This window comes from Rhinoderma darwinii, chromosome 10 (genome assembly GCF_050947455.1).
Source record: "Rhinoderma darwinii isolate aRhiDar2 chromosome 10, aRhiDar2.hap1, whole genome shotgun sequence".
NCBI lineage: Eukaryota > Metazoa > Chordata > Amphibia > Anura > Rhinodermatidae > Rhinoderma > Rhinoderma darwinii.
The window spans coordinates 17,835,014-17,859,840 of NC_134696.1; the positions used below are offsets into that span (position 1 = coordinate 17,835,014).

Here is a 24,827-nt window from a genome sequence, read left to right on the forward strand (position 1 = left end):
ACATCTTGAGTCTGAAACTCCATACAGACCTAGCCTTGCTCTCAGCTGATGGGTTTGTTACAATGTATCAGTCTAAAGTAGAGGTATTCGGCCATCGTGGCATGCTGGGGATTGTAGTTTCACAACAGCTCAAGGATGAAGTGGGGAAGGACTGTCCATTCTTGCATACTAGGCTTAGAGCTTTATCGGAAATTCCATTTTAGATGTTTTAGCAAAAAAACTCTTGCGTTTTATACAACTTTTTCTAAAAGGAGGTTTTGATACTTTGTTAAAAAGTCGGTTTTTGGTAAAAATGTTCGTTAAATGTATCCAAATCTGTGAAGTATCATCGAGTTTATTCTTTGTTTTATGATCAGTTTTTGGTGTTTGGAATCGCTGTATGCAGTTCTCAAGATGTCCTGATGGTGGCAGTGTTGTACAGAGCCTGTCTATATCTAAACAGGATCTTTAACATTTCATATTGTCTCTGGCTAACACGGTACTACACTATTTTTTACTGTACTTCATGTAAAATGTAGGAAAGTTTCAGATCTTGGTTTACATATTTCTTGTACTTGTCATACACAGTCATACTTTTGCAAGAACTCAGCTGCAATGAGCTGTTTTACAGTGTAACTCCGCAAAAGTGCTGAGGTTATAAGACGGGACAATGCAAGTAAATAGTTTTTATAAAAATAATAATAATAATAATAATACAATTCTATTATTCTCTATACATTGAACACTACAACTACCAACATGACCCAACCACAAGACATGATCATAATATAAATCTATTATACTCTATACATAGACCACTAAAACTCCCAACATGACCGGACGCTGGACATGATAATAACAATTCTATTATACTTTATACATACAACACTACAACCCCCAATATGACCCGACCACTGAACATGATCAGAATACAACTCTATTGTTCTCTATACATAGAACACTACAACTCCCAACATGACCCGACCACTAGACATGACCATAATGCAATTCTATTATTCTCTGTACATAGAACACTACAACCCCCAACATTACCCGACCACTGGACATGATCATAATACAATTCTATTATTCTCTATACATAGAGCACTACAACCCCCAACGTTACCCGACCACTGGACATGACCATAATACAATTCTATTATTCTCTATACATAGAGCACTACAACTCCCAACATGACCCGACCACTGGACATGATGATAATACAATTCTATTATTCTCTATACATAGAGCACTACAACCCCCAACATGACCCGACCACTGGACATGATCATAATACAACTCTATCATACTCTATACATAGAACACTACAACCCCCAACATGACTGGCCACTAGACATGACATAATACAATTCTATCATACTCTATACATAGAACACTACAACCCCTAACATGACTGGCCACTAGACATGACCATAATACAATTCTATTAAACTCTAGAACACTACAACTCCCAACATGACCATAATACAATGATGTGATGGTCTGTGCAGACATAAGCCACAAATCGGGCATCTCTTCCAATTCCGGGACCTCAGATCAGGGATTACCGGGGTGCACAGCAGGGCGCTGACTTGTAGTCACTGTCACAGTGAGTGTCGACAAATCTTCCAATCAGAACCCTCTTGGCAGAGTAACATTGGCTTTAAGTGTAGGATATGAAGGCAATAAAGTGACACATTATGGCCAGCAACGCACATGCCCAGGCTTGCCAGGCTTAACGATGGGAAGTGCAACTTCTAATTCAGCCTTCCACAGGCTGGAGACCTCTTGAGGCTTCATTGGCGTCTGAGCCGAGAAGAGAAGAAGTGGTAGCACTTTAATGTAATTGACTCCTACAGCGTTATGTTCACATTATCCGAATCACTGCGGAGCTTGTGAGATTTCCCAGCATGCCTTGCTGACAGCAAACTACTCTATGGTTAAGAATAAACTTCATGATAAAACTTAGTAACCCTCCATCAAAATCCTAAAACAAATGACTGGTTTAGTAATGTGTTGTAATAATGTCTCATAATGTTTCCAATTATTATATCTCTCTGTGAAATATATAATGTCTCTCGCTCTGGATTACATGTCCTGTCCTGCATTACACAGACAACCCATTGATTTGAATGAACACTATGTAATGCTTCATTTCACCTGTGGTGGCGCTGCAGGGAAATTTAACACTTACTGACAGGTTTCCCCACAGATTACAGCTGATCGCTGGGGGTCCCAGCAGGGGGACACTTTGCGATCATCTTATTGTCAAGGGATCCTTCTGACAAGTAGGGATTGTTCAAAGCGGAGAACCCCTTTAAATGTTTCTCTGCAAAGCCCTGGTCTGACTATATCTCAGTGATGAAGACTAACATGCCTGATACAGCTTCTAATGCAGGTTGGACTAAATGGATTAATAATGACCTATATTAACAGCGCGCTATATGTAAAGGCGCAATAACTTACCGTGCTATATGCACAGTTATACAGAGGTATCTTACTATACAAATGAATAGTGAATGTTTAGGTGAAATATATACTCTCTATACTATGATGTCATCACATATGATGGGTGGTAGCCCAGGTATAACTTTTGCACCAGGAACACAGAGCTTTAAACTATGCCTAGGGGTTGTCTAAACCCCATTATTGTATACGGTACCCTATTAGAGACCCTATTAGCCCAAGGGGAGAGTGGCTACAAAGAGTGTCTCTTACTCAATAGGGAGGATCCAACACTTCCTTACTTTGCATGGACGGCCCTTTAATTTCAATGTGCATTGCGTAATACCTAATTTCCCCTTTGGTGGCGCTACAGGGAAATTAAACACTTGCTGCCAGATACCCTCATAGATTACATCTTATCCTATTAGTGCTGACAGAGGACGACTTTCTGCTTATTTTTACAGATACCTTTGAATGTAACTAATAAGTATCCAAAAATATCTATCTATCTATCTATCTATCTATCTATCTATCTATCTATCTATCTATCTATCTATCTATCTATCTATCTATCTACCTCATATCTATCTATCTATCTATCTATCTATCTATCTATCTATCTATCTATCTATCTATCTATCTATCTATCTATCTATCTATCTATCTATCTATCTATCTACCTCATATCTATCTATCTATCTATCTACCTCATATCTATCTATCTATCTATCTATCTATCTATCTATCTATCTATCTATATCTATCTATCTATCTATCTACCTCATATCTATATCTATCTATCTATCTATCTACCTCATATCTATCTATCTATCTATCTATCTATCTATCTATCTATCTATCTATCTATCTATCTATCTATCTATCTATCTATCTATCTATCTATCATCTATCTATCTATCTATCTATCTATCTATCTATCTATCTATCTACCTCATATCTATCTATCTATCTATCTATCTATCTATCTATCTATCTATCTATCTATCTATCTATCTATCTACCTCCTATCTATCTATCTATCTATCTATCTATCTATCTATCTATCTATCTATCTATCTATCTATCTATCTATCTATCATCTATCTATCTATCTATCTATCTATCTATCTATCTATCTATCTATCTATCTATCTATCTATCTATCTATCTATCTATCTATCTATCTATCTATCATCTATCTCTATCCATCTCATATCTATCTATCTATCTATCTATCTATCTATCTATCTATCTATCTATCTATCTATCTATCTATCTATCTATCTATCTATCTATCTATCTATCTATCTATCATCTATCTATCTATCTATCTATCTATCTATCTATCTATCATCTCTCTATCTCATATCTATCTATCTATCTATCTATCTATCTATCTCATATCTATCTATCTATCTCATATCTATCTATCTATCTATCTATCTATCTATCTATCTATCTATCTATCTATCTATCTATCTATCTATCTATCTATCTATCTATCTCATATCTATCTATCTATCTATCTATCTATCTATCTATCTATCTATCTATCTATCTATCTATCTATCTATCTATCTATCTATCTATCTAATATCTATCTATCTATCTATCTATCTATCTATCTATCTATCTATCTATCTATCTATCTATCTATCTATCTATCTATCTATCTATCTCATATCTATCTATCTATCTATCTATCTATCTATCTATCTATCTATCTAGTATCTATCTATCTATCTATCTATCTATCTATCTATCTATCTATCTATCTATCTATCTACCTCATATCTATCTATCTATCTATCTATCTATCTATCTATCTATCTATCTATCTATCTATCTATCTATCTATCTCATATCTATCTATCTATCTATCTATCTATCTATCTATCTATCTATCTATCTATCTATCTATCTATCTATCTATCTATCTATCTATCTATCTAATATCTATCTATCTATCTATCTATCTATCTATCTATCTATCTATCTATCTATCTATCTATCTATCTATCTATCTCATATCTATCTATCTATCTATCTCATTATCTATCTATCTATCTATCTATCTATCTATCTATCTATCTATCTATCTATCTATCTATCTATCTAGTATCTATCTATCTATCTATCTATCTATCTATCTATCTATCTATCTATCTATCTATCTATCTATCTATCTATCTATCTATCTCATATCTATCTATCTATCTATCTATCTATCTATCTATCTATCTATCTATCTATCTATCTATCTATCTATCTCATATCTATCTATCTATCTATCTATCTATCTATCTATCTATCTATCTATCTATCTATCTATCTATCTATCTATCTATCTATCTATCTATCTATCTATCTATCTATCTATTTCATTAAATTGTATTCCCTTTTTGCAGTTAGGTTTTCAACAATATTGAACAATCAGCAATAATAGACAATCATTTGAGTGGCTTTGTTTTTGGATCTGAAGCGATATATAATATTTCCGGTGCACTCTGTAATACATGTAACTGTCTTTCACAGAGTGATATATCCTTTGTCTGATTCTCCCTCGGTGAAGATGTCTAATTCTTCCCCTGCTGATGAAGGGACGACATTTGAGCACCTCTGGAGTACCCTGTAAGTCACGGCCATGGCATGTTGCTACCTCTTTGTACATGTCTGTTACTGATGTAGTGAAGTCCTTATCTGCGGGGGTGTATAGGGGGTGCAGAGGTAGAAGTCTCACCTGAGGTCCAAAGACCCCTCTGCCTCATAAGACACCAGTATTATAAATGGTACCTGATCAGTGGGGGCCCAGTTACAAATTTTGCATTGAGGTCCAGCAGATACAAGCTTCGCCCCCGGGTGTTAATTCTGCCTCTGCCTGGTTGATTATTGTGGCCTTCTTTCTACTGCTGTAGATGGGCTGTCATTGACAGGTAGCACTTCGGATGTGTGGCATACCTGGGCACTACCATTTTGCACACCTATGATTTTCTCTATGGTGCCGGTTACAATCTAGAAAATCTCAAATTCAAGTCTCCGGTTTTCCCTCATGACAGCAGATGTCTCTATGTCGTAATACACAATGTCTGCCTCTATAAATAATGTTATTTATTATACAGATGTAGTAGAGCTGAATTTGTCATCTAACACGTTGCCGCTTTATTGTTAAGTATAACTCCACTTTGATTAACATTGGTTCTGTGGTTAGCAAATATCTGATGCCGTCTTTCTCACTTATTGTAATTGCCTTTCTGCCATTTTCACTATTTTTATTGGTCATTTTTACTCTGTGCACTGTAGAAAAATCGTATTCCTCATTGGAAACCGTCAGCAAGCAGGCTAGTTGTTGCAGCTGATCTTTATTATGGATTTATATACCTAGGACAGCCTGGCTGATGCTGATGAAGACATCAATATCCAAATAGTCTGATTAGGGTAATCAGACTATTTGGATATAGGGTATAAAGATGTAATATTTAGGTTAGGTATTTATGTGTTAATAATCAGAGCTGCAATGAGGAAAATGAGCCAATCAGATCCCTTGCCCATTCACTGCAGGACATCCTGACATCTGATTCACCAGGACATCACATTTACCAACAGCAGCTTGTTGACGGTTTCCACTACTATTATTACATATAAGGTATTCACCCCTAGGGAGGATATGATGACTTTCGGTTGTCAGCACCAAAAAAAGATAATGAAAATATATTGGTTCTCTTAACTTTATACTGAATTGGCTGTCAGGGTATGCTGGGGGTTGTAGTTCCACAACTGCTCTATATTGTCACACAGTTTTGGATTTCCGTCACCTCTAGTTCCACATCTACAATTATAGAATTTAAATAACTCTTAGCATCATAATGACACATTGTATTTCTTCTTTCCATCAGGGAACCTGATAGTAATTATTTCGATCTCCATCAATCAAGTCACTCAAACAACTCGGAGGTTTCTAATCAGACGGAAGTCAACATGGACGCTTATCAAATGAGGAACATGAATGAATCCATCATGGTAAGTGTGAAGTGAACCAAATATATAACATAGGAAAGTATCGTACAAACTTTAGAATCATGACTTTCAAAATACTCAGACTATACTCCAGTCACTTCCAAAGCTGCATTAAAAATTCTGCTAATGTCCTGTCAGATCTTAGGCATTGAAAATAATGTAACCTGTTCAATGTCATTCTTTTGTCAGAGGGCTAAAAAAATCCAAATGGCTGCCTGCAGAATTTTGAATGCAGCTCTGGATGTGCATGGAGTAGAAGACCTAATGTCACTCAGGATCAGGATTCTGTAAAGTTATATTTTTACATTGGAAGATATTTCTTGTACCATCTGGAATATAGTATGATATCAATAATTGGTCCCTCTTTTTATAATATGATTTTTGAGCAGCCACAATTGTATTTTTACCACATTTGCTCTTTGACGGCTTTACAAGTAAATATTACAAGCAGGGCAGGACTTTGTCCGAGCATGAACACTGTTGGCAGAGATTTCCACTGAATTGTACAGTAATTGTAAAATACTTCAGCAAAGTGTGTGCCGTAACACGTAGAGCTGGCACCCGCACATGTACCGCCAAACCTCATAGCACCAGAATGAGACCCAGTCTGCGATGTGACTCCGTACGGACTTGCTGGGAGTTGAATGTGAACATGTTCTATACATTTTTCTTTTCTTATTTCATTTTAAGAATTTAATGTGTGCTGCTTTCCAAAAAAAGAGGAGTCGAATATGCCCATGTTTTGCCTTGGACGTAATTTGTCTGATTAGATAGATAGATAGATAGATAGATAGATAGATAGATAGATAGATAGATAGATAGATAGATAGATAGATAGATAGATAGATAGATAGATAGATAGATAGATAGATAGATAGATAGATAGGTAGATAGATAGATAGATAGATAGATAGATAGATAGATAGATAGATAGATAGATAGATAGATATGAGATAGATAGATAGATAGATAGATAGATAGATAGATAGATAGATAGATAGATAGATAGATAGATAGATAGATAGATAGATAGATATGAGATAGATAGATAGATAGATAGATAGATATGAGATAGATAGATAGATAGATAGATAGATAGATAGATAGATAGATAGATAGATAGATAGGTAGATAGATAGATAGATAGATAGATAGATAGATAGATAGATAGATAGATAGATATGAGATAGATAGATAGATAGATAGATAGATAGATAGATAGATAGATAGATAGATAGATAGATAGATATGAGATAGATAGATAGATAGATATTAGATAGATAGATAGATAGATAGATAGATAGATAGATTAGATAGATAGATAGATAGGGAGACTCTTTAGGAAGGTATACACTAAACTCCCATGTAGGCAGCAGTGTAGTAGACTATGCCATCACGGACATGGACCCCGCAAACATTGGCGCACTCATAGTCACTCCACAAACGCACCTGTCAGATCACAACCAATTACTTCTATACATCAAATCCACAACCAAACCATCTGCACAAAAACCACATCAAACCGGCCTCTTCAACCTGCCCCCATCTTATAAATGGTCCAAAACGTCAACTATAAAATATAAAGAGACAATGAACAGACCAGAAGTGCAGGAGACGCTTCACAACCTCTACAACAAGGTGTATGAGACAAGCCCAGGAGGGGTCAATCAGGCCGTAAATGACCTCAATAATATATTCTATACCATGGCAGAGAGGTCCGACCTGAAAAGATGTGACTACAAGAGGCCACAAGAAATACATCCTAACGGTTGGTTTGACCGTGAGTGCAAAGAAGTACGGAAGACCCTAAGAAATGCCTCAAATAAGAAGCACCGAGACCCAAACAACAGCGGTCTGAAGGAGGCCTACAGCAACATACAGAGGCAATACAAGACCATCCTCCGAAAGAAAAAACAAAGGCACATCTCCACCAAACTTACCCAACTCCAAGACGCCCTCCATGACAACTCGTTCTGGGAATTATGGAAACACATGGGCAAAAATTGCAAGAAAAACAACCTTCATATTCAAAATGGCAACATCTGGCTCCAATATTTCAAGGACCTCTACAAAGATATCCCGAAAGAAGAACAAAGCCAAGAACAAAAACAAATAATATCAAAATTGAAGGCGATGGAGGAAACACTTAAAGATTCTCAAAACCCCCTGGATACACCAATAACACTGCAAGAAGTAACAGAGAGAACCTCAGACATAAGGTGTAAAAAATCCAGCGGCCTAGACAGAATCTCACCAGAAATGATAAAACACAGCCCGCCAGAAATACAGGCCGCAATAGTCAAACTATTTAATATAGTGCTGAGTGCCGGCTACTTCCCGCAAATCTGGAACCAAGGCCTTATAACACCAATCCACAAGAGTGGGGACAGGTACGACCCGGCCAACTACCGAGGGATATGTGTCAGCAGCAACCTGGGGAAACTGTTCAACAGCATCCTGAATAAGAGAATCCTCAGCTTCCTCTCCCAGCACAATGTCCTCCACCAAAGCCAAGCTGGGTTCATGCCAAACCACCGCACCACTGACCACATCTACACCCTGCGCAGCCTCATCAAGAGCCACGTCCACAATACAAAGCATGGGAAGATTTACGCCTGTTTTGTGGACTTTAAGAAGGCCTTTGACTCAGTGTGGCACCCGGGCCTATTCCTGAAACTGCTGGAGAGCGGAATAGGAGGTAAAACCTATGACGTCATCAGAAGCTCCTACACAGAGAACAGATGCAGCGTGAAGGTGAATGGGAGAAGAACGGCTGATTTCCAGCAGAGCCGAGGAGTCAGACAAGGCTGCAGCCTCAGTCCAACGCTCTTCAACATCTACATCAATGAACTGGCCACAGCTCTGGAATCCTCCTCAGCACCAGGTCTCGCCCTCCATGACACCCAGGTGAAATTCCTGTTGTATGCAGATGACCTTCTGTTACTATCACCAACCGAGAAAGGTCTCCAAGACAACCTGCAAATCCTAGAAAAATTCAGCTCCACGTGGGCACTACCCATCAATGCCAAGAAAACCAACATCATGGTGTTCCAGAAGAGAAACTCAAAATCCCCCAGGCACCCGACCTTCACACTAAATAACGCCACAATCACAGCGACCGACAGGTACACTTACCTGGGCCTAGAAATCAACCAATCAGGAAGCTTTAAACAAGCCATAGAGATTCTGAAAGACAAGGCGTGCAAAACCTTCTATGCCATCAGACGAAAACTCTATCATCTCAAACCACCAGTGACGGTCTGGCTGAAAATCTTTGACTCCATCATCTCCCCAATCCTCCTGTATGCCAGTGAAGTCTGGGGTCCGGACACATACCCAGACTGGTCAAGGTGGGATTCCAGCCCAACAGAAATCTTCCACCTAGAATTCTGCAAACACCTTCTCCAAGTCCATCGGAGCACCTCAAATAGTGCCTGTCGGGCAGAACTGGGCAGATTCCCACTACACCTCACAATCCAGAAGAGGGCGCTATCATTCTGGGCCCATCTACACAGCAGCAGGCAAAGTTCCTATCACCATAAAGCCCTGTTACACCAAGGGGTCCCAGGTAAACCAGGCCCCGCAGAACATCTCACCCTGACCCGGCCTGAAGAAAATGTCACTCAGCGCGGCCTCACAAAAGCCGAAATCAAGAAGACAATAAACAAAGGCCAAGAGGAATATATCAGTGACTGGAGGAACGACATAAAGACATCCCAGAAACTGACAATATACCGGAGTCTACAGCGGGAATATAAACTGGCGCCATATCTGGAGAAACTGCCAAACCCCAGAGACAGACAGATCCTGAGCCGCTACAGACTGAGCGCCCACAACCTGCTCATCGAATCCGGGCGCCACAGACAGACCTACAAGCCCAGGGAGAGCCGACTGTGCCAACAGTGCGACCAGGAGGCCGTGGAGGATGAGGCCCACTTCCTGCTACACTGCTCCAAATACTCAGCAGTGAGGGACACTCACTTCAGGAGACTCTATGATCTCTTACCGGACTTCAGCTCCATGGAAGAGGAAGAGAAACTCTACATCCTGCTGGGTGAAGAGGAAACCACAGTGGGCACAGCGGCACAATATGTCACTGCATGCCATAAACTGAGATAGACATGATATGCCATGGACTTGTATAACCCCGACCCTAGATATGTCCCTATCCCCAAGCCCTCAGTCCCTATCCCTCATTCCCTTACTTCTTACTTGCTTTGGCAATGCTAATATGTATTTGGTCCTGCCAATAAAGCTTCTTTGAATTTGAATTTGATTTGAATTTGATAGATAGATAGATAGATAGATAGATAGATAGATAGATAGATAGATAGATAGATAGATAGATAGATAGATAGATAGATAGATAGATAGATAGATAGATAGATAGATAGATAGATAGATAGATATGAGAGATAGATAGATAGATAGATAGATAGATAGATAGATAGATAGATAGATAGATAGATAGATAGATAGATAGATAGATAGATAGATAGATAGATAGATAGATAGATAGATAGATATGAGATAGATAGATAGATAGATAGATAGATAGATAGATAGATAGATAGATAGATAGATAGATAGATATGAGATAGATAGATAGATAGATAGATAGATAGATAGATAGATAGATAGATATGAGATAGATAGATAGATAGATAGATATGAGATAGATAGATATGAGATAGATAGATAGATAGATAGATAGATAGATAGATAGATAGATAGATAGATAGATAGATAGATAGATAGATATGAGATAGATAGATAGATAGATAGATATTAGATAGATAGATAGATAGATTAGATAGATAGATAGATAGATAGATAGATAGATAGATAGATAGATAGATAGATAGATAGATAGATAGATAGATAGATAGATAGATATGAGAGATAGATAGATAGATAGATAGATAGATAGATAGATAGATAGATAGATAGATAGATAGATAGATAGATAGATAGATAGATAGATAGATAGATAGATAGATATGAGATAGATAGATAGATAGATAGATAGATAGATAGATAGATAGATAGATAGATAGATAGATAGATAGATAGATATGAGATAGATAGATAGATAGATAGATAGATAGATAGATAGATAGATAGATAGATAGATAGATAGATAGATAGATAGATAGATATGAGATAGATAGATATGAGATAGATAGATAGATAGATAGATAGATAGATAGATAGATAGATAGATAGATAGATAGATAGATAGATAGATATGAGATAGATAGATAGATAGATAGATAGATAGATAGATAGATAGATAGATAGATAGATAGATAGATAGATAGATAGATATGAGATAGATAGATAGATAGATAGATAGATAGATAGATAGATAGATAGATAGATAGATAGATAGATAGATAGATAGATAGATAGATAGATAGATAGATAGATAGATCTCTTAGCTCCCATATTTCCCATTATATATGCCATTCCTGACTCTATATAAGCTGGGTGCTGACCCCCATGAGATGGTACGATGATGAATGACACCCAATAAATCCCGTTATGCAGCAACATGTGGGTGACAGATATCTGGCTGTATGACTTGTGGCCCTCATGATAAATAGAACATATTGCTGGCGGGATCTTCTCCTTCTTGTTTATCTTTCGGATTCTGTAAGATAAGTGTGAGCAGAATGACTACATGAGTTTGTGTATTAGGCCACATCTCTAGTCTTTGCTGTGGGGGCGCTGACACCCCTCTCTCCGCTCGGCTTCAGAACTCCTTGAAGGCTTTGTTGTTACTACCGGCTAAATGCAGAAGGATCAGGTGGAGGGTGCACTGGTAATTATAGGCCAAGCCTTTGATGGCAGATCTATCGCACCCTCAGCTGGGACATTCTTACCGTGACGCCATACGAGGGGCTGCCAAAATAGTGCAAAAAGTTCTCCAGTCTGACTATGCCAACTCCCAGAGCCAGTGCGGATGATCAGAAGAATTTCAGCGCGACGATTCTTTATCACTGATATTAAAAATGTCCGATTCCCAGTATATGGCCCATTTTCAAAAAGCGTCATTTTACAATGTTTTACGTTTGAAGAAAATGGGGCCATTTGTTGCAGCAAATTACCACAAATTATGCACAAACGTATCTGAATGTGGTGCAATTACCTGCATCATAACAATAGAATTCTCTTAAAGAAACACTCTGATAAAAACGAATAGGCCGGGTTATGCCGAGCGGGGACGGTGCGTGAGACTCTGATTCAAAGAGACAATCCTCGTGTCATCCCTTTGCTCAAACCCTGATACATAGAATCATTTCTAAGAACCTTTTCTTGAACAGTTAGGAAAAAATTGCAACTGCTGAGCGCAGCAAACCGCAGCAAGAGCAGGAAACACATGTATTGTTATATGGATTGTACTTGTGTGTTTTGGTTGAGCTATTTGGTGATAATTTATAAATACACGTAGTTTTCGGACTATAAGATGCACTTTTTAGCAAGAACAAATCTTGCTAAAAAAGTCCCTGCGTCTTATAGGTTGGCAGTCAAGGGGCCCGGCTGTGGCAGACCCCCCTGACCGCTTCCTTAACCCCTTCCCAACCCTGCAGGTGTCAGCTGTGTTTTACAGCTGCCACGCTTCTCTAACGGCTAGGGACAGCGATCGCGCTGTTCCTGGCCGTTTAACTAGTTAAATGGCGCGTTCGATAGCGACCGCGGCATTTAAAGGGGTTTTTCCATGGAGGACATTTATGACATATCCACAGGATATGTGCTCACGCTCACTCCCGGCCACTTACTGATTACATGGTCGGGAGTTGCGAAAACAGCTATATAAAATACGATAGATAGATAGATTAGATAGATAGAAAGATAGATAGATAGATAGATAGATAGATAGATAGATAGATAGATAGATAGATAGATAGATAGATATGAGATAGATAGATAGATAGATAGATAGATAGATAGATAGATAGATAGATAGATAGATAGATAGATAGATAGATAGATAGATAGATAGATAGATAGATATGAGATAGATAGATAGATAGATAGATAGATAGATAGATAGATTTTTCCATTAAGAACAAGCGGCACGTGCCTAAGAGCCACCTTGGGAGTTGGTGGTCTAGTCTGAGTGCAATGCTGTAATTCATGGTTTTTGGTATAAGAATATAAATGCAGACCACTGGCCCAGACTGATACATTGTAACAAAACCATCAGCTGTGAGCAAGTCTAGAGTTGTCCTGGTTTTCAGACTGTGGATGTAAATAAGAATGTTTACATTTATTCACATCAAGCAGAGATCTTGAGATAGAGGGGAATTGGTACACAAAGCATCAATCAGTATTGTATTTGTATAGATATTTGTAAATTTTCTGTGCCCAGGTTTTACTGGTATAATGCCAAGCGTCTCACTGCTGAAATGAAGCTGCGTGCAAAGGGTTAGGTCTCATTTCTCAACCCTTATATCCCTATTGACCTGAGTTCTTCCAATGCTTGAGGTGCCCATATACATGAGACGAAACTCAGCCGACGATCTAATGTAATGTGTATGATCTAATGTGTATGATCTAATGTGTATGATCTAATATACAGTGAAGGAAATAAGTATTTGATCCCTTGCTGATTTTGTAAGTTTGCCCACTGTCAAAGACATGAACAGTCTAGAATTTTTAGGCTAGGTTAATTTTACCAGTGAGAGATAGATTATATTAAAAAAAAAAGAAAATCACATTGTCAAAATTATATATATTTATTTTCATTGTTCACAGAGAAATAAGTATTTGATCCCTTTGGCAAACAAGACTTAATACTTGGTGGCAAAACCCTTCTTGGCAAGCACAGCAGTCAGACGTTTTTTGTAGTTGATGATGAGGTTTGCACACATGTTAGATGGAATTTTGGCCCACTCCTCTTTGCAGATCATCTGTAAATTATTAAGATTTCGAGGCTGTCGCTTGGCAACTCGGATCTTCAGCTCCCTCCATAAGTTTTCGATGGGATTAAGGTCTGGAGACTGGCTAGGCCACTCCATGACCTTAATGTGCTTCTTTTTGAGCCCCTCCTTTGTTGCCTTGGCTGTATGTTTCGGGTCATTGTCGTGCTGGAAGACCCAGCTTCGAGCCATTTTTAATGTCCTGGTGGAGGGAAGGAGGTTGTCACTCAGGATTTGACGGTACATGGCTCCATCCATTCTCCCATTGATGTGGTGAAGTAGTCCTGTGCCCTTAGCAGAGAAACACCCCCAAAACATAATGTTTCCACCTCCATGCTTGACCGTGGGGATGGTGTTCTTTGGGTCATAGGCAGCATTTCTCTTCCTCCAAACACGGCGAGTTGAGTTAATGTCAAAGAGCTAAATTTTAGTCTCATCTGACCACAGCACCTTCTCCCAATCACTCTCAGAATCATCCAGATGTTCATTTGCAAACTTCAGACGGGCCTGTACATGTGCCTTCTTGAGCAGGGGGACCTTGCGGGCACTGCAGGATTTTAATCCATTACGGCGTAATGTGTTACCAATGGTTTTCTTGGTGACTGTGGTCCCAGCTGCCTTGAGATCATTAACAAGTTCCCCCCGTGTAGTTTTCGGCTGAGCTCTCACCTTCCTCAGGATCAAGGATACCCCACGAGGTGAGATTTTGCATGGAGCCCCAGATCGATGTCGATTGACAGTCATTTTGTATGTCTTCCATTTTCTTACTATTGCACCAACAGTTGTCTCCTTCTCACCCAGCATCTTACTTATGGTTTTGTAGCCCATTCCAGCCTTGTGCAGGTCTATGATCTTGTCCCTGACATCCTTAGAAAGCTCTTTGGTCTTGCCCATGTTGTAGAGGTTAGAGTCAGACTGATTCATTGAGTCTGTGGACAGGAGTCTTTTATACAGGTGACCATGTAAGAGCTGTCTATAATGCAGGCACCAAGTTGATTTGGAGCGTGTAACTGGTCTGGAGGAGGCTGAGCTCTTAATGGTTGGTAGGGGATCAAATACTTATTTCTCTGTGCACAATGCAAATAAATATATATCATTTTGACAATGTGATTTTCTGTTTTTTTTTTTTATATAATCTATCTCTCACTGGTAAAATTAACCTAGCCTAAAAATTCTAGACTGTTCATGTCTTTGACAGTGGGCAAACTTACAAAATCAGCAAGGGATCAAATAATTATTTCCTCCACTGTATATGATCTAATGTGTATGATCTAATGTATATGAGGGCCTCCTGAATCTCCCCTTGATGGCAGATGTCGGGAGAAAAAAGGATCGGCCAGTTGGATTTCATCATGCCTGATCCTTTGTTCTCAGGGGAGATAAGCAGTCCCCAGAGGTGCCTGCCAGTGGTTTACTCCCCTCTCCCTACAGTTTATCGGCGCTCGTTTACTCTTTTCACACGTAGCTATGGTCCCCATGCATTTCCATCATGTCGGCAGCGCATCTTCCTGTTTACACAAGGAGACGTGCTGCCCACAACGATGATATTTATTGCAGCATAAACGATACCATCAGACGATGAACGAGTGTTTGCTCGTTCATCGTCTGATCGTTGCAGAATGTCAAGAGATTAATACCTGTTAACCCCGAGAATTAGCGGCCGGCCTTGGTGTTTTATGAAGTTAGACTTTGTGTCTCCGTGATCTTGGCTTGGAGATGAGACTTATTGATGTTACCTTAACGATGGAGACAAGTAACCGGCTACCGAACCTTCTATGATGAAGAATTAGTTTTTACGTCATCCATAACCCAGTCGTGTTTGACTTGTAGTTCCACTTGTCTTACACGTAACCTATTGGCGCTCAGAATCCAGCTTTACCGAATTAAAATACATTGAGTTTAATAATATTTAAAAAAGTAGACCCGTCCTCATCCCCCCCTCTCGGGATACATGGTATAGTCCAATACAACACCGGGCAAGCCTGAACCTGCCTGGTGGTTTAATGAATAGTCATGAGGAAAGGGGGTGGACTCAAGTTTGTTGTTGGATGCAGCTAGTTGACAGAACCAAGGGAGATGAGAAAAAAACGAAAAAAAAAAAACCTAACAAACTGCTTCCATGTACCACAGCATCCTCTAAGACATATGCACTGTGTGTTATACCTGCGCGCTGTCTACACGTTGCATTTCTTACCTATTCTCCATTGCATCCTACTGACCCCATGACTGCTCTGCTGGGACAATTGCCATCTGCATTTGTATTCCAGGAAGACTAAGATGCTGTATATAAGTGACCCCATGCAGCCATACACGGTAGGTTATTTCGGTTGTCTACCTGCATTTTTTTAATTTTTTGTAATAAAAAATAATTGGCAAAATGCCTTTGAGCCAATCACAACTGTCTTACTCATTGTGCAGCGCGGTTTTCACACCTGTTGCCATTGAGAGTCTTCCATGCGTGAGATTAGGAAATTAGGGGCTTCTTTTGGGAACGACTTAGAGTCTGACAGTCATGACAAAAGAAATTAGAGTGCAAAAATGTGCACAAGTATGTACTAAACCTACTCATAATCTCTGTATTCGTTTTTTTTCCTTTCGGACTTATAGTAGGACCATGTAATACAAATTAGGCGAATGATAATCAATTTTCTCACAATTTATCAACATAGAAAATAAGTTTTAATAGAGACAGAAATTAAACACTTACAGGGAGGTCGTGGAGTTCTCATTCAGTCGCAGAAGGTTTTATATGTACATGTCGGTAAATCGTGCTGAGATATAGAAATGTCCAAAAATACTTCACGTTCAGTGGATATATCAACGGAGGATCCTCTGTGATAGTTTAATAGAACAGTTGTGATTTCTGAATTTCAATTTTTAATTCAGTTTTTTTTTTTTATGTAAATACATTTTCAATGTAAATAAATTTTTCAAAATATTTTGTATGTTTTTTCCAATAAGGCTTTATTTGTTATTTATTGAGAAAAAAATGGTTCTATTTTAAAAATTCTTATTACTTTTATTATTATTATTATTATTATTATTATTATTATTAATAATATTAATTTCGATGTATTCATTTTCTTTTAGATTATTAAAAATAAATATATTCATGATTAATTACTAGTTTTAGAAATAAAAAAAATTACCCTTAACAAATTCATTTTTATTTAAAAAAATTAATCAATAAATAAAAAATTAATAATAATTATATATATATATATAATTATTATACTTACAATTTTTATTTTATTTTTTATGTATTCTTTGTTTTCCAAAAAGGAATGTACAGATCTGAGATTGTTCTTGTTCTTTTATTGGTTATTTTACAAAAATTGATATATATTTATATTTATTATTTTGTTTTATTTAAAAACAAACAATACTAATAGCTTTTTATAAAAAATATTTAATAAATGTATGTAAACAATCATTTTAATAGTCGTTTAATAAATAATAATATATATATATATATATATAATACGACTTTCACATTTATTGTTTACATACATTTTTTTAATATTTTTTATAAAACGTTATTTGTTATTGTATTGTTGTGTTGTTGTTTTTTTTTACAATGTTTTCTACTGAGTATTTAGTAATAATTACTTTGTCTGCAGTCCTAGGTTCACATCGGTCTCCTATACACCTGTCACACAGCTGTTTCATGCACCTCCCACAGATGCTGTACACCTCCGCCCATCTGTGTCCCTCGGGTGCCCTCACTGGGAGGGGTGATATTTAGCCTTTTCATTGTCCATTAAAATAAAATATGAAGAAAATGTAGATAAATAATGACTTCTTGCATATTATAGAGGTTCTGATCTTTTGGAAACATGTGCAGCCAAGGTTAAGGAGATAATGCTGGGTAATGGCATGGGATGCAGATCCTACGGCATTCTAACTATTCAAATTGGTCTTTTTTATTATGTTCATAGTTGGTGAGATCCTGCACAGGGTTGTGGTCTCCATAGGTGCTACAATATTAGCAAACAAGGAAGTAGAAAAGGGATGTGGGCATCCGAACTGCCTGTCCTGGGCAGCGTGGGATGGTGTCAAGCAGCACCTGAAAAGGGCCTAATTCGTATCTTTGCTATGGGGCCTCCCAACCTGTTAATATGTCGCTGATTATTAGCTTATATTTACATGAGTCATTTTTTTCGCCATTTTTTATTCAATTTTCGGAAGAAAAAAACACTACGCCATTTTTAAAAAAATCGTGAAAAATAAAACGACCCATGTAAATATTATTATTGTTACATATAAAATCTATATTTTTTGGTAAAAATACCATAGGAGATAAAGATGACCAATATTCCCAAAATACTTATTAATACTTCCTACAAATTGTTATTACCCTCGACTTAACACCTTCCACCCTGGGCAGAATTCATTCAGCTTTACAGATCTAAATGTCATTTTCACCTTAAAATAGTTATAATAAGCATTCATTTTATTCGAGAATTTGCCTGAATCCAAGTCAGAATAAAATTATATTAATATGGAAGTTTCCACCGCCAAAATCGACCAGAGCTCATGGGGTATCAGGCCAGGTGTAGTGGGCAATAGGCTAACGCTGAGCTTTATAGTTGCGGCTGGTTGCAATTTTTGTACAGGTTAATGCAATCTGAGTCTTGGATGATACAGAAGGGAAATCCAGTCTCTCAGCATTTCCGTTGACTTTTATGGGAAGAAAATGTTCAAAATTTGCACAAAATTTGCACAAAATTTGCACAAAATTTGCAGTTACAATATTTTTGTCATTGTCCTCTATGGAAGATGAGTGTCCCAACTGTAGTATATCAGTTATACCAGCTCCGAGTGTCATACTGTATCTTACTACCAGTGAAGCCGGTGATATCCTTGCCACTTACGTAGTGTTTTGACTTGTCAGAATTTCCCAACAATACAAAAACACAAACTTTTTGATTTTCAAGACGGAATTTGTATAGAAAAGTTTGCCTGCTAGGGATGTTTTGTGTGAATGGAGTAATTGTCTTTGACTCCGGTTAGAAGATACGTATTGACACAGCTAATAACATTAATTCTTGTGGTCGGCAAGAATGCAGATTAATGTGTTTGAACAACCCAAATTTCGAATGCCTGCTTGCAGGAACAACACCAGGATTACATAGTTTAAGATCCAGGGCACATACATATACGCCTCCTCTCCAATCCATATTTAGGGTGTTCATATCTTAAAGGGTAACTAAACTTTTAAAAATCTTTTGACATGTCATAGTGACACGTCAGAAGTTTTAATCGGCGAGGACCCGAGTACTGAGACCCCCACCGATCTCTAAATTGAAGCGGCAGAACCGCTTAGTTTTTGATTGAGTTTTCTTGGAAAGCCGAGCGAGCACTTTCCGGACTCATTGAACCAGTCACCGCTCCGAGGAAAGACGATCAGAAACATAACGGCACAGCGATCACCTTCTCGTTTTAGCTAAGGGAGGGGGTCTCAGAGCTCGAACCCCCACAGATCAAAACTTCTGACATGTCACTATGGCTATAAAAGTTTAGTTACACTTTAAAGGGTAACTCCAATTTGGATCTGCTGTGCAGAATATATGAAAGGAATTGCTTAAATGTCAATTCCTAAAATGTCACATGTGATCGCCACAAGCGCTCGTTCATCGGCTGATCGGATCTTTTATGTGGACAAAAAAATGCTCGCCTGTCGGCATTACGTCTGCCCGTGTGAGCAGGGGATGTGCTGCCGACAAGATGCAAAATGCATAGGGAGGATCGATCGTATTAACGATCAATTACACCAAGTCGATCGAACAAACGAGCGCTGATCGACAAGCTCGTTTGGCAGTAAAGGATCTGGTATGACACCTGCCCATCCTCCAGCTGTGACCGTATGTCTATGAATATCTTCCCATAGATAAGGACCCTATCTTTTTTGGGATAGCGAAGCAAAATATCCATTTCCAAATTGCTGAGACCTGACAGATAGCGAAAGCTTTCGATGGGCGTCCTTACAAGCTGTCATTACGCATTTGATCCCTATACTGATAAATTGCTCGGTAAAACGTAGCCTGTGGGCTGAGGATACTTGTCCCTCCCAGTCTTTGAAAGCTCAATTGAGGGATAATTAGAAAGTAAATATGGGACAGTTCACACATGTCCGCGCAGAATTCTTACAATCAAGATAAGGGTTCGCTGTATTCGAGACGTGTCCGGGTGGATCCTATTGACTGCCATGATGAAAAATGATGGGGCTCCTACCATTCATTATCTGACTGTACGTTAAGAGTACTACTTCACTATTTATTGCCTTAAAGAGACAGGTCCTATAATTACATGTACTTGGATTTGTAAGGACTGGGCAGAATTTGCGGCAAAAAAGGTAAATACACCCTTAAAACAAATATCCTCAAATCAATAGCCATTTGTCAGAAAAGAAGAGGAATACGCGATCCAACCTATTACTGACTGACGGTGGCCTTAGACGTAGCCGTAGTCATCACTAGCCGACCGTAAGGGACAATCATTTACAATAATGATGGCTGGAAAATTGGAATTGTTTCCCATGTTTCAAATTTGTGTTCATTTTTATTTTATAATACATCTTTATATCCGTCTCAGTTCCTTTTTTCTGACACATAGATATAGGGAGGAATTTATTAATGTTTTTACGCAACTTTTCTTACGTTAAAACATTGCAAATTATGCAGCACGCCATATTTGCACAAAGATTTTTTTTGCCATTTAACGCTGTTTTCAGCAGACCGAAAGATTTACTATAATTTATGCCAACGTTGGCGTAAATTATAGCCCAAATCTACACCTGCTAATAACAGGCATAGATTTGATTTTCTGACGCACAAGCTGGCAAAGATGCACCAAATTTATTAAGAAACGTGCGCCTCTTGATAAATTTGGCGCATTTTACTCTAGCGCAGTACAGTTTAAGATTGGCGTGGGAAACACCTTTCCCCCATAGAGTTAAATTATACAAATCTAGCTGTTTGCAGTCACCACTAGGGGGAGCTTACTGCAGACGGATTTACTATTGACTTCAATGGGAGCAGTATGATTCCGTGTGCAGTACGCTCCCTCTAGTGGTGGTTGCAGGCCACTGACTGATGGATATCTGTATCGCAGGTAAGATATTTTATAGGACATACCGAAAATATTCTCTTAGCTACATATGTAGAGCATGATATCTGCAGGGCGAGAAGTTTCTACATGGGGCAAGGCAAATGTTGTATTGTAATTAAGATTGTTAGATCTGTGAGATATTTTTCCAGAAGAACGATAGAAGGATATTTACATGTTCTCTGTATGACAAACGCTGCGATAATGAAAGATTTTAACTCTCAGCAGTTTAAGGAAAAGTCATGATGTCTTCACCAAAACATTATTCGTTTTAGTCAAGCAAGCAAAAAAATTACTTAAAGGGACACTCTGGACTACCCCTTTATGCCCTGCACTTGGCATAACACAGTTTATCAGTGTTGCTTGGTGTAGCCTTTAAGAGAATAGAAAAAGGGGTATTGCTGTAAGAGAAAGCTGATAACAGAGAACAACAGTGTATACTCTTGAATTTGGTCAAGGCATGAAAACTTTTACATGTAGCATGATGATGAAACGTGTCCATTGTATAATGATAGACCTTTGATTTGTTACTTGACGATGAACCTTGTCGATGTTATATACATCATGGTGAGCCTTGTAGATCTTACATTATGGTGGACCTTGTAGATGTTACATCATGGTGGACCTTGTAGATATTACATGATGGTGGACCTTGTAGATGTTACATCATGGTGGACCTTGTAGATATTACATCATGGTGGACCTTGTAGATATTACATGATGGTGGACCTTGTAGATGTTACATCATGGTGGACCTTGTAGATATTACATGATGGAGGCCTTGAAGATGTTACATCATGGTGGACCTTGTAGATGTTAAATCATGGTGAGCCTTGTAGTTGTTATATGATGGAGACCTTGTAGATCTTATATTATGGTGGACCTTGTAGATATTACATGATGGAGGCCTTGTAGATGTTACATCATGGTGGACCTTGTAGATGTTATATGATGGTGGACCTTGTAGATATTACATGATGGAGGCCTTGTAGATGTTACATCATGGTGGACCTTGTAGATGTTATATCATGGTGGACCTTGTCGATATTACATCATGGTGGACCTTGTCGATATTACATCATGGAGAACCTTGTAGATATTACATCATGGAGAACCTTGTAGATATTACATCATGGTGGACCTTGTAGATATTACATCATGGTGGACCTTGTAGATGTTATATCATGGTGGACCTTGTCGATATTACATCATGGTGGACCTTGTCGATATTACATCATGGAGAACCTTGTAGATATTACATGATGGAGAACCTTGTAGATATTACATCATGGTGGACCTTGTAGATATTACATCATGGTGGACCTTGTAGATGTTACATCATGGTGGACCTTGTAGATGTTACATCATGGTGGACCTTGTCGATATTACATCATGGTGGAACTTGTCGATATTACATGATGGTGGACCTTGTAGATGTTACATCATGGTGGACCTTGTAGATATTACATGATGGAGGCCTTGAAGATGTTAAATCATGGTGAGCCTTGTAGTTGTTATATGATGGAGACCTTGTAGATCTTATATTATGGTGGACCTTGTAGATATTACATGATGGAGGCCTTGTAGATGTTACATCATGGTGGACCTTGTAGATGTTATATGATGGTGGACCTTGTAGATATTACATGATGGAGGCCTTGTAGATGTTACATCATGGTGGACCTTGTAGATGTTATATCATGGTGGACCTTGTCGATATTACATCATGGTGGACCTTGTCGATATTACATCATGGAGAACCTTGTAGATATTACATCATGGAGAACCTTGTAGATATTACATCATGGTGGACCTTGTAGATATTACATCATGGTGGACCTTGTAGATGTTATATCATGGTGGACCTTGTCGATATTACATCATGGTGGACCTTGTCGATATTACATCATGGAGAACCTTGTAGATATTACATGATGGAGAACCTTGTAGATATTACATCATGGTGGACCTTGTAGATATTACATCATGGTGGACCTTGTAGATGTTACATCATGGTGGACCTTGTAGATGTTACATCATGGTGGACCTTGTCGATATTACATCATGGTGGAACTTGTCGATATTACATGATGGTGGACCTTGTAGATGTTACATCATGGTGGACCTTGTAGATATTACATGATGGAGGCCTTGAAGATGTTAAATCATGGTGAGCCTTGTAGTTGTTATATGATGGAGACCTTGTAGATCTTATATTATGGTGGACCTTGTAGATATTACATGATGGAGGCCTTGTAGATGTTACATCATGGTGGACCTTGTAGATGTTATATGATGGTGGACCTTGTAGATATTACATGATGGAGGCCTTGTAGATGTTACATCATGGTGGACCTTGTAGATGTTATATCATGGTGGACCTTGTCGATATTACATCATGGTGGACCTTGTCGATATTACATCATGGAGAACCTTGTAGATATTACATCATGGAGAACCTTGTAGATATTACATCATGGTGGACCTTGTAGATATTACATCATGGTGGACCTTGTAGATGTTATATCATGGTGGACCTTGTCGATATTACATCATGGTGGACCTTGTCGATATTACATCATGGAGAACCTTGTAGATATTACATGATGGAGAACCTTGTAGATATTACATCATGGTGGACCTTGTAGATATTACATCATGGTGGACCTTGTAGATGTTACATCATGGTGGACCTTGTCGATATTACATCATGGTGGAACTTGTCGATATTACATCATGGTGGACCTTGTAGATATTACATCATGGAGAACCTTGTAGATATTACATCATGGTGGACCTTGTAGATATTACATCATGGTGGACCTTGTAAATATTACATCATGGTGAGCCTTGTAGATGTTACATCATGGTGGACCTTGTAGATATTACATCATGGTGAGCCTTGTAGATATTACATCATGGTGGACCTTGTAGATATTACATCATGGAGAACCTTGTAGATATTACATCATGGTGGACCTTGTAGATATTACATCATGGTGGACCTTGTAAATATTACATCATGGTGAGCCTTGTAGATGTTACATCATGGTGGACCTTGTAGATATTACATCATGGTGAGCCTTGTAGATATTACATCATGGTGGACCTTGTAGATATTACATCATGGTGGACCTTGTAGATATTACATCATGGAGAACCTTGTAGATATTACATCATGGTGAGCCTTGTAGATATTACATCATGGTGAGCCTTGTAGATGTTACATCATGGTGGACCTTGTAGATATTACATCATGGAGAACCTTGTAGATATTACATCATGGTGAGCCTTGTAGATATTACATCATGGTGGACCTTGTAGATATTACATCATGGTGGACCTTGTAGATATTA

The 24,827-nt window shown here is 38.2% G+C and overlaps 1 protein-coding gene across 2 annotated transcripts in view; it reads left to right on the forward strand.

Moving 5' to 3' along the window:
* The first annotated feature begins 362 nt into the window (after nt 1–362).
* LOC142661816 (tumor protein p73-like) overlaps nt 363–24,827 on the forward strand; it is a 74,573-nt gene continuing 50,108 nt past the window's right edge. For both annotated transcript variants that reach the window (XM_075839411.1, XM_075839412.1), the window contains exons 1-3: nt 363–478; nt 4,961–5,056; nt 6,319–6,442. In XM_075839411.1, coding sequence (XP_075695526.1) covers nt 402–478; nt 4,961–5,056; nt 6,319–6,442 — 297 coding nt within the window. In that variant the 5' untranslated portion in view covers nt 363–401. The remainder of the gene's footprint in view (nt 479–4,960; nt 5,057–6,318; nt 6,443–24,827) is intronic.